Genomic DNA, 12,239 nt, shown 5'->3' with positions numbered 1-12,239 from the left:
ATCGAGGAGGTCCATGGCAAGGCCGTCCTGGAAGCTGTCTGGGCAGATTTCGCCATCTCCCAAAACCCGAAGATTGGTTACTTGCTATTCTTCAAGAAGCTCAGTGCAAAGGAGTACAGGGCGGTCGTCTTCGACTACTCATGTTGCGACGAGGATGAGTAGTGATCGCCTTCTCCTAAATAATCATTGTTGATCTAGTTGCCCCGTCTTAGTTGGCCGTATGAATATGCTTAAGTACTCTCTGCACCGTCGTTACTATCTAGTAATACTAAAATGATTTGCTAGTATGCCATAGTGTTGATGTTCTTGCTTTTTCTATCGATGTTCTTCGTGTTTTTGTTATTCTTACTATTGTTATAGTAACATCACCACTCCTAAGAAGTGGTTACCTAACGCCTCGATGCTACACAACCAAACACACAGCAGGGTGAGCAACATTGAGGTGCACGGCCAACCAAACAACCGCATCCACTATCTCTCACGGGGCTTCAAAAGTTTCACCCAAACAACGAAACAAAAATCACAACATGACTTTTGAGACATATTACCTCGGGCATGTCCCAGTGACATGGGCCCAGGAGTCCCAAAATAGGCTCAGGCAACCAGGGACGGATTCAAGGAGGGACGAGCAGGAGCTACGCCCCCCTATGCTCAAGATTTTTTTTGTAATATAAACCATGTCAGCTCCTTTATCATAGTATTTTAGCAAGTTCTGCCCCTCTCAAAGCTCGCCCCCCTTGATTTGAGTTCCTGGCTCCATCCCGACTATGTGCCAGCAGTCATTTTTTTCAATTTAGCAAGTACGTAGTAGTTTGATGCAACTGTTCTCCGTTTCTTGTCGCTGAAGCTATGGCGATTGACTCGGCAGGAGAATTCGAACGAATCGAAGTCATGGTGGGAACAGGATAAAGATCCTCATTGTGGATTGATTCAACGGACCTGGCACTGTCAGCCACCAACGAGGTGATAATAACTAATATTAAGGTCAAAGTTTCTGATGGCTATGCTTGTTCTGCAAGTGTTGTTATGTTCCTGTCTGCTACATAGCTTCTCTGGATAAGTTCCCGGCGAACTTGGCGCTGATCTTGTGGTTTAAATGTACATTCAGAGTCTTAAAGATCGTGCTGATGATCAGAGTAGAGTTACACTAGTGGTGAAATCTTGATTTTGGCTGACACTGATCGGGCATGCAATGACATGTCCCAGGACGCAAAGAAGAACATAGCCTGATTGAACGGTAAAGCGTCTGTGTTGATCGATTTCCTGTACATACAATTCTGGAAAACTCTACTGTACAAAATTTTGCAAGTAGTACTAATACACTTTGACTCGTGAAAGGAAAACGGAACAATTTCCTCTTGGAGGGAAGCCACGCGGCAGCTCATCGGAGCGCCCGCTTCCGGCTGAACCGGCGTGCGGTGGCGAGCAGGCCGACGCCGACGCACACCGCCCACGCGCCCATCTCCAGCGCCCACCGCACCGTCTCCACCTCCGCCGCCTCCTCGCGCGCCTTCCAGCACTCATCGTCACCGCTGTCGCTGCCGTCGTCGTCGACCACCTCCCACTCCTCCTCCCCGCATGCCCCGCACCCGCACGGCTCCTCCTCCGGTATCCCCTCGAGCCTGGTCAGGCACCCGACCGACGCCTTCGCCCTGGCCCTGACCAGCACGCCGCCCTCCGCGAGTACCACCACCTCCGCCACCCGCGCCCTTGACGCCAGCGCGCGGCGGCACTCCACGCGCCACCCTCCAGGTCCCCGCAAGAACACGCCCTCCGCGATCAGCTCCTTGCCCGGCGCGAACACCGCGAACCGCGCGCCCTCGGCCGCCGAGACGCGGTCGGCGCTGGCGTACGCCACCTCCTCCTTGGCCTTGCCCGCGTCGCCGCGGACGCGCAGGAGGGGCACGTGAACGGCAGACGCCGGCGGGAGCGCGCGGCCGGCGAGCTCCAGCGCCGCGCCGCCGATGGCCGGGTGGTAGACGAGCGTGAGCTCCTCGGGCGGGTGCGGCGTGGAGGTGCAGGATGTGGAGGACATGCGGAGGTAGAAGGCGCGGACCACGAGCCGCTGCCGCCGGAGGTGCGGGCGGAGGAGGCTGCCGTCGTCCACGGTTCCTCTGCACATTGCTGCTAGCTAGCTGCTTTGATCGTAAGTAGTGCGACTTGGTTTGCTTCGTAGGTTCACCTCGAGCTCGATGCTGTGTGATCTCTCGTGTTGGTGCCGCGGGGTCGTAGGAGGTATGGTGATAAATAGTGCGTGCGTGCGTGTGAGCGCGGGAGGCAGGGAAGAAGAAGACGACGACGGGAGACGCGGGTGGTGGTGGGGATCTGATCGGTGGGCGCGGGAGCTCGTGGTTTTTGGAGGTGGAAACGGGGGGTGCGGACCGCGCACGCGACACGGGGGCACACGGTTTGGCTGGGACTTCTTCCGCAAGTACTTTGACATGAAACTAATTCGACGGACCTACCCTTTTTTACTAGGTCACATAATTCCACGCGAGTACCCTGTATGTCCTCTTTTACTAGGTCATTGAATGAAGTCAGTTTTTTTTTTTTTTTTTTTTTTGCAAATTCGAAAATGAACTAGCTGGCGAGGGGTGCCGACATCTTCTACGTGATGGATTTAGTTTACAGTGTTGAATCTGAAAGAGCCCGTAATTACTAAAATATACTCCCTCTGTTCCATTCTATAGTGCCTATAATTTTTTGGCACGAAAATTAGCGCAAGAGTAGTTTTTACACAAGACCCCTAGCTGAACGATTTGAGATCAACGTAAAATTTGGAAAATCCATATCTTACTAGTTTACCATAACAAATTTGGGACCTGAACGATTTGGGAGCTGAACGGGGAGGGGTAATTGGAAAAAAGCTAAGTTACAAACTTATATTCTGAAACAAATGCAAAAAATCTATAGGCACTATAGAAAGTAACGGAGGGAGTATATCAGATTAAAAAAAAGTGTTCAAACATGCGTATTTCTTTCTACGATATCTTTTAACCAGGCCCAAATCAAGTTTATTTAGACAAAATTTAAAATTTGAACTCTAAAACACATTTAAACACGATGAACATGATAAAACTCGCTAAAACTAGATACTTCCACCGGTTCATATTAGTTGATTCAACTTTATCTAGATTCGTATGTACCTAGTTAAGTTTTTTTTACTACGTGCATACGTATCTAGAAAAAGTGGAGTCAACCAATATGAGTTGGAGGGAGTACAAAAAATCGTGTCCCTAAATTGAAATCTACGACAAATGTTAAATATTTTCGAACTTTGGCGATCGAAGGTCAAATAAGAGCGAAACTAATTGTTTCATAGGAAAACTTCACCAGCTTTCACCGCCGCTCGTCAAGTTTCAGAAGTCGAATTTCAAAATTTGTCAAATAAAAAATAAATATTAGTTTTAATTTGAAGCTTGCTCCACTAGGAACTCAAACATTCGAACGGTTCAAAAACTGAATCTATGGTTTAAAAGCTGCGGAGGTTTTAAGTTTTACAACTGGAATAATAGATTGGTAGAGCAGAAAATCTTTTTGACACAAAATAGGTAAACAGGGAGAAACAGAGAGAAGGTGAGCCATGAAGGGATGTCCTATGCACAGTAGAGTTGCATTTCTCACCACTTTTCTTTGAGGAATTTCTCACGACTTGCGGCCTCTAGAAAACTTTTTAACTCCTCCTATGGTCACTCCATGTTGGTTACTGTACTTGACAATTTTTAGCTTAGGATGGGTCAAAACCAGCCAAGACATGTCCTCGTTTGTTTAGCTACTCCAATTAGATCACACCATATGAGATAGCTAGACACGACAAAAACTTGTCATACCAGCACGACCAAGAGGAAGGTGTAAAATTTCTAAGAGGCCACGGGCCATTAGAAATCTAACAAAGATTACCTCCGTTCTAAAATATATTTGAATGCTAAATCTGTGTTATTTTTCGGTGAAACGACTTTATGAGCACATAGATTATCGACATATATGCGTCAATTTTGCGTTTAGAATTTTTGTTAACATTTCGAACTGCATTTAGAAATTACTTTAAAACCCGGAAACATATGCTGTGGCTATAGCCTATAGCCTTGTGCACACGCCGGCGAAAATGGTTTGGAAAAGGAGCCTTGTACCGTGGCCGCCTGATATTTTCGGCTTGTCCGCTTGCTCTGATGCTGGGGAATTGGGGGATTTCCGGACCGGAGCACACGGTTTTGGCATGCGCGACACCTGCACCGCCGTGGAATCCATCGGTGGCGGGCGTCCGGTGACGCATGGCCGTGAACCGCGTCGCGACAAGGAGTGGACTGTGCCTCGCAGCTGGCCAAGTTGTTTTGACATGGACGTCATCAGATGGGGGGTACGGATGGGTTCTCTCGATCGGGGGCACTCAACTGAATGATGCGATCGGGTTCACTGCATTTTCCTCGTGGCAAAAACCCGTCGTCGTTTCTCGCTTGCCTTGCGTTTCTGACGGCCAATTTTGCTTTGCCTCGGTAGCCAAGGCCTCGGTGCCAACCTAGCAGTAAACCAAAGCACAACACAGTTTCAGGCTTTCACTCAAGCATCATTGCATCAGGTAGCACTCAAACTTCGTAGTACTGAACGAAATAAAATAGCCAACACTGCAATTTCTACCAATAGGTTACACTGCATTTTTTTTTTTTTGACGGGAAATGGCATTCCATTTAAACTTCTAGCCCAGCAACATCACTAGCTAAAATGTTAGAGATACAAACGGGAGCTTGATCATCCCAAAACGAGTCAGTAGACTCACTACTTGCACCTAGCCTAGCCAACATATGGGCAGCATTGTTATAAGAACGCCTAGCAAAGGAGAAGCTATAGGTAGGCTTCTCACTTCCATCAGCAGGGCACCAATTGACGACTTGTCGAGCTCATTGCTCTTCAGAGCTTGGACAAGGTTTGAAGCATCAGATTCAAAGATAATTCTGTTGGCACCGACTCTGATAGCTCCCGAAACTGCGGCAAGACAAGCAACCGCTTCAGAGTGCAGAGGATCTCTCAAGTGCACAGATATTTCTAACCCAGCAGCAACAAAATCGCCCGCCTGATCACGGATGATGTAGCCCCGTCCCCCCTCACCCGAGGCCTGGTTGAAAGCTCCATCGAAGTTTATCTTGACCTGGTTCTGAGGCGGCCTAACCCAATTGGTGATGTCAGGTGGTTTGGGAGGAATAGCAGGAGACTTTAGACATTTAAAATCCACCATGTGCCGCTTCACCCGACCACAAACAACAAGATGGTTTGAGGAGCCATCTCCAGCATTGGCCTTGTTCCTGAAACTCCACCACTCCCACATAAGGGTCAGGGCCTTAAGCTGCTCTGCCTCCCCGCACTTCCACAACTCCTCTAGCATGGCGTGAGCCGAGCTGCACGGCAGGAGGAGGTCGCGGACCGCTCCCAGGCCCAAAGAATTCCAACAGGCTTTTACCATTTTGCATTTTAGGAAAGTATGGCCCCCGTCTTCATCCAACGTGTGACAAACAGGACAAGTAGTATCCAGCTCCACCCCGAGCTTCAAGATCTTCATTCTACAGGCCAGACTGTTGTGGGCTAGGTACCACACGAACATTTTAAGCATGTTTGGTGCATGTAGAGCCCAGATCTTTTTCCAGGTGAACTTTGCCCCAACATCACCGAGGCTGTCACTAGAGCTAGCTGCCTCACGCCCCTGCTTTCAGTCCCTGAGCAGAACACCCAGCTTGTATGCAGACTTCACAGAGAAGGTGCCTTTCGGATCGAAAAGCCAGGTTGTCCTCCATTCACTACAATGCAAATACAACCACGCGTGTGATTCACCGCGCAAGATGTTTGCAGCAAAGCACGGCTCAGCTAAAAGTTGAGCCTTCTAACAAGTACAGCAGCACCTAAAAGTTACACAGGCCATACTCATACTGCACTCACTAGTCAGTACAATCAGTACAATGGCATCTAAAACATACAGCCTCAGTCTGAACTACCTGACCCAGCCTCTGGTCTTGTTGCTGCTCGCCGCCGGCGCCTGCGGCCTGGTGACCCTGGACCCAGCACCCGTCTTACTTGCAGCAGCGCCGGCCGCCCTCGACCCCACCGCCGTCGACGGCCTCACCGGGACCCTGGCCTGAGGCTCCGTGGACGTCCTCTTCGACCTCGCCTCGCCCTGCAGGCTCCTGTTCCTCGCGCCCCTCTGCCTGGCAGCAGGATGGCTGTTCTCAACCTCCTCGCCGCTGCCCTGCAGGCTGTAGTTCCTTTTCCTCGCCGCAGTATGACCGCCGGCACCGGGGTGGTTGTTCTCGTGCTCCTCGCCGCCGCCGATCGTGTTCCTCGCGTCCCCTTTCCTCTTCCTCTCGTTGACGGCCTCTGTGGGCGCGGCGGCGAAAAGGGAACTAGGGACTCGCTTGTTGGCGGAATCTGAGCTTCTCAGGATGCGATGATGCGCCGCCTTCTCGCTCATCGCCTCCTCTCTTGGGGAAGGCAGCACCGCCACCTTTGCCTCCACGGGGGTGGTAGGGACGACTCTTGGCAGGGAAATGGAGGGAGCAGGCATTAACTCTGAGTCCTCAAGTTTCGTCCCCTCTGGCAGCTTCTTCTCGACATCTAGCAGCTGAAACATGGAGATGATGCCAAATCAAGCTCTGCCTTATTTTTTGTCTGAATGTAAGAACTTGCAGCTCTGAGAAAACGCTAACCTTGCTCTCAAGCTTTGGTTCTGTTTCCTGTGCTATCATGGTTGCGTCCTCAAGTGTTGTCCTCTCCTGCAAGTTCTTCTCAACATCTAGCAGCTGAAACATGGGCATGCCAAGTCAAGCTCTGCATAGTTTGTACCCCCTAAATGTAAAAAATAGTGCAATGCTAACCTTGCTCTGAAGCATCGATTCTGTTTTCTGTGCTTCCAAGAGTTCTTGACCTATTTCCCTCGCCTATATTTTTTGGGGAATACAAGTGTCAGTTACCCCTGGTTTGAGAATTTGCATTAACACCACATGCAGCTAGCTAGAAAATACCTTCGATTCTGCAACTGCTCTTTGTTGCTCCTGTTCCTTTAGCTTTAGCTCCAGCTCCTCAATCTGAAACAGTCTCTTTATCAACTAATGCCAATAGATGATTATAGTGGTAAATTTATAGTCAGTCAAGTTTCACACCGTTTGCTTAAGAACTGCGGCCTCAGAGTCCGATTGTTGCTGCTGTAGAACTTTGCGCTCCAAGTCCACTATCTGCAAAAGGATGTAGTGTGGGCATGTATGTCTGAATTTCCAAGTAATTAGCTATTAACAGCATTAACTACTTTCGCTCGTACCTTCTGCTGGAGGGCAGTGCAGATTTCTTCTTTCTCCTTAAGTTTTCCAGAAAGCTGACACTGCTGCTTCTCTGAAGTAATTTGAGAATGCGTCTTTGAATCCAACTGGCTTTCAAGATCTTTTATCTGCCAAGTTATTACAAAACGTCTTTCAGGAGAAACATACTAGTTGAAGAAAAGCAGTCTAGAATCAACAGAACAATCGGAAATCCGATACTGGAATATTAGCCAATTATAGGTACCTTTTCTTGCAAACTTTTGTAAAGTTGCTCTTTTCCTTTGGCTTTGTTCTCTAAATTTTGGCAGTTCTCCTCCAGCTTTTTCAGAGAATCATCCTTAAGTCTGGCTTCCTGCTTAGACCTTTCGAGCTGACATACATTCAGCCAAAAATATATGCCATCAGGTCAGCTTCAGCCAGGCAAAGAAGTAAGGTACGGGAAAAGGCAATATTAACCCTCACCATCTGTTTAACCTTTTGAAGCTCTGCCGTGTCCACCTGCTTCTTTGCTGGGCCCAATTCTATGCCACGAACACGGCTAGCGAAGTTTAATGAGCTCAAAGTTTCAGACACATCATTGTCGGATGGGCTAATCTGCACAAACATTAGGGCTTTCGAATCCCCTCCTGTTACCAAAGTAAAGAACAGAGAAGAGCAAATTAATCATGTTGCTGACTGACAGAATGTAGAGCAGCAGAAATAAAGAATTCTTGATATGGCTTTCTTCAGGAAAAACAGATCAAAGTTACCTAAGGAATCTTGGAGCAAGTGAGTCAGCTTGGAATTTCTACTCAGAAAAAAGGTGTGAAAACGGTGAGAAACAGAGCTGATGGATGCAAACGTGTTGTTAATTTGAGAGTACAAACCTGTAAGGGATGTGGCTACTTCTGGAAGCAAGAGCTGAAATGACATCACCCAAAGCAGAAAGCGACCTGTTAATATTTTGGGCTTCCTTAAGCCGGTCACCTTGGGCGTCAGTCTTGGCTAACCGCTCACTTCCGGCCAAATCTACTAGCCAGAGCTTACTTCTTGTGCAGTCCCCATTTATCAGGTTCTTTGCTCTCACCATGATGCAAAGCATGCTGAAAACAATATATGAAGGTTAGAACATATTGTCCAGAAGCAAGTACACCACAAAAGAAATGAAATCGTTTCAAAAAATATATATGAAATGATAATGTTAATTATGACTAACCAGTGCGAACGACTGCTATGTTCATTCACATTATTTGACCCTACAGCCCTAGAGTTGCTTCCGGTTTGTAAGACATCCCAAACCTCACTTATATTCTCAACTTTTGCCTCAACTATGCCAGGAACATGATGGGATCCTTCACTTGCTTGCTTGATCTCCAATCTACATGCAAACATATACAGGTTACCACAAGCTGAAACTATTGGAAACAAGATATGAAGGGTGCTAAAGGAAAATAGTTGTACTTCTTGGATGAAGGGGATGTTGCAAGCAAGTCTCTAATCTGTTCATTGTAAACCTCAAGCACACTAACAGATATGTTGTATGTGACAGAGTCTTTTCTCTCCTCGGCGATTTTGAACAGCTCTTCCAAAGTTCTGTAATTTACTCCTCTGTTCCTATCAGTCCCTTCCATGGTGAAGGTTTTCCCAGTCCCTGTTTGTCCATATGCAAAGATGCATACATTGTACCCATCTAACACTGACGTGACCAGCGGAGAAGCATCAGCGTACACCTCGGCTGTTCATGAATAAAACATGTACATTAGACAAACAAAGAATATTTTTGCATATTCATGGATATCTCCAACTTTGAAGTATAAACTAGAAGCAGTCTGTAATTAGCATTATTCTGAATGTAAGAACAGTTGAGAATACAACAAAACATAACACGACTCCAAAGTAACCAGGGATACCTTGATCATCCTTTGGTGTGTAGACTCTGTCAAACTTGAATGTCTTTTTTGCTCCATTCATAATCCCGATGTCACCATCATTTGCTCCATCAAAGTCCACTACACATTTATATCCTGATGATGTCTCAACTTTGCTTAAGGGCCGGCATCGACAGAAAACCCTGATATTTCCTGAAATAACAGAGATAGCAGTCATTCTCCCGACCAAATTCTATAAATAAGGGGAAGCACCAGAATACACAGAGGGCAATAGGAACCTTTTGTTTCCTGGACAATATTATGAAGTCTCTTTCTCTTGGCCATCTCTTCGTTGTACTTTATTTTCAGATCCTCGCATTGTGCAACTGCAGTAATAAAAATATGCAATGCTTACAATTTATTTCCGCTAAATACTTGAAAATATGTGTAGCAATGCCACTTCAGATATTACCTAAGGCTTGAACAGCTGCAATCATCTTACTCAAATCAGGAATCGAGTCTGCACAGTCGTGTGCTTCAAGAGATAATAATGCTTGTTCTTGTTTCATAGCCTGAGTATTAAGAAGACACAATCAGCAGCAGCTACATCAATCATTTACTGTTTCCTGTAGTTGTTGTGATACTGCAGATAGTGAAATAGCATTACCTTGATTTTGCTTTCCAAGTTAGATATGGCAGCAGCCCAGAGTTTCTTGTCATTTTCATAGTTCTGAGAAACCTTCCTTAGTTGGTCAGTTTGTGTATCGAGGACTTGTTCTGTAGGTAGTTATATATTAGAACAATAACGAGTACATTAAAAAACTAGGATAGGAAGACGATTAATGCATTACATTTGTACGTACCAAAGGTATCACTCTGCACAAGCTTTTGGTGAAGCTCTATCTTAAGTCTATCAAGCTCTTGATTGGTGGATTCCACTAAAGACCATGCCATGGAGCACTCGTCAGACTTCATGTTGCATTGGCTGGTTAGCTCCTCAATCTGCTTCTCATATTTTGAGATCAATTTAGCCGTCCTTTTCTGCAATTTTGTACACCACTCATGAATCAGGATTACAACAGATATGATGCAACAACACTTCGCAGAAACTGATCTGAATAGGTGCAGGACCCTCTACATCATGAATCATGATTACGGCAGATATGATGCAACAACAGTTTGTGGAAACTGATCTGAATAGGTGAAGAAACCTCTAGATCATGAATCAGGATTACAACAGATATGATGCAACAACAGTTAATGGAAACTGATCTGAATAGGTGAAGAAACCTCTGGATCACGACTCAGGATTACAACAGATATGATGCAACAACAGTTTGTGGAAACTGACCTGAATAGGTGAAGAAACCTCTACATCAGTTAAACATCTTTTGCACAAGGCACCACTCCCATTTGCACCTGACTTTGCCGCTGCATGTTCAACGATAAGATCATCTCTCTGAGTGCAAGCTCATAAAGGAGCACACTCCAGCTAAAATAAACTAATTACCTGGCAATACTGGGCCTTTCCGAATACAGATGCCACAAACCATGGGGTTTCCTCTCACTCCCCTGAAATCGATGATCATAGCACCATTGCTCTCAACAGTGGCCCTGATATCAAGCACTTGCAGGGGCCTGTTACCTCCGACCACCGCGAACACATCAAGCTCCGACAAAATCTGTGAACCAAAAGGCAGACTGAGCAACATGTGGAAGGAAATCATGCAATTAAATTAGACTCGGAGACTGACAAGTTGGTGCACTTGCCTTGTCTTCTTGCACAAGCACATCAAACGATCTGATTCCCTTAGGCCCATCAGTGTGCACTATCTCAGCGAAATGCAGATCCAAATAATAGTCTCCTGGAGCAAGACCATCGAACTTGTAGCTGAAGTTGCCGTAGCGCGCCGAGCTGTAAAGCGACGGGTAGTCGCCGCCTTCGGCTATCTCCTCGGACGTCTCTATCGCGTCCCCGCCTTCGAAGAAGGAATCGGCGGAAAACAGTGCGGAGGGGTCGGCGCCTTCCATCGCGCATCCACCGGCGTTGACGAACATGACGCATTCATCTGCTTGATCACAGGCACCAAATGGATAATAAGAAGAAGTGCAGAGCTAAGGTAAACATTATTTGATGGCAGTTTCTCAACTTAATTACTTTCTACCGTTGTCTGGGAAGGGATAATAAGAAGAACTGCAGAGCTGAGGTAAACATTGTATATAAGGTGGCAGTTTCTCAACTTAATTACATTCTACCATTGTCTGGGAAATAGTACACTAGTCATAGCATGAGCGCGCATGTTTGATGGCTGAGAAAGGGAAAACTGGCCAGTGCAATTTGGGGGGCTGTGCAATTCCTAGGGTTATCTATCCGACCCAACCCCAGAACTGCAATTAGATCCACCGTAGCAGCGGTACGCACACGGATCCGAAGAGCCAAATCCACGGCATCCGGCAGGATTAGCCGAGGCCTCGGAAGTAACTAGACACGGTCCCCGGAAATGCGCGCAGGGGAGTGACCAAGGAACCCGAGACACGAGGGAGAAGGAACAGCACCTGCGCGGCAGTCGGCCCGCCTGAGCCCGGCCACGGCGACGCGCGGCCCGGACGCGAGGATCATGGACTCCGCCTCCTCCTGCGGGGAAGGGGAAGAGGCCGGTGGCGGTGGTGGATGGGGCGCGTCGGCGGTGCCGGGGCTGGCGCGGGCGGCCGCGCCCCCCGCCTGCCACCCCGCGGTCCAGGCGAAGTCCATGGGGTCGTCCCCCGCCGCGGACGCCGCGTCGCAGTCCATCGGATCCGCGGCCCGCGAGAGCTGCCGGGAGCTAGCTAGGGGCGGCGGAGGAGAGACGGAGGAGGTGGGCGGAGCAGCGCGGCGGTGGGCGGTGGGCGGTGGCTCGCGGTGTGTGGATTTCGATTTGGATTTGGGTGTGTTTTCCCCTCTTTGTTCGCCTGTTTGGACGACCCGCCGTCCGAATTCGAACTGAAGACCGTTGGGACATGGAGTCAGCCGTCGATCGCATCGCATCGGACCGTTGCTGCGTTCGAGGCGGGCCTGGCCTCCACCGCGTCAGCCCATTTTTAGCCCTAGAACACTTGC

General features: G+C 47.9%; 1 protein-coding gene and 1 pseudogene across 1 annotated transcript; both read right to left on the bottom strand.

Annotated features, from left to right (window-relative positions):
* Nucleotides 1–1,381: 1,381 nt before the first annotated feature.
* LOC124704755 lies at nucleotides 1,382–2,122 on the bottom strand. Its single transcript, XM_047237012.1, has one exon. The coding sequence runs from the start codon at nucleotides 2,120–2,122 to the stop codon at nucleotides 1,382–1,384; it is 741 nt and encodes a 246-aa protein (XP_047092968.1).
* Nucleotides 2,123–5,977: 3,855 nt separating this feature from the next.
* LOC124704754 lies at nucleotides 5,978–11,783 on the bottom strand (annotated as a pseudogene).
* Between the last annotated feature and the right edge of the window lie 456 nt (nucleotides 11,784–12,239).

Source organism: Lolium rigidum, chromosome 3 (genome assembly GCF_022539505.1).
Source record: "Lolium rigidum isolate FL_2022 chromosome 3, APGP_CSIRO_Lrig_0.1, whole genome shotgun sequence".
Classification (NCBI taxonomy): Eukaryota; Viridiplantae; Streptophyta; class Magnoliopsida; order Poales; family Poaceae; genus Lolium; species Lolium rigidum.
The sequence above is the reverse complement of the archived record's forward strand: the minus strand, read 5'-3'. Positions and strand labels throughout refer to the sequence as shown.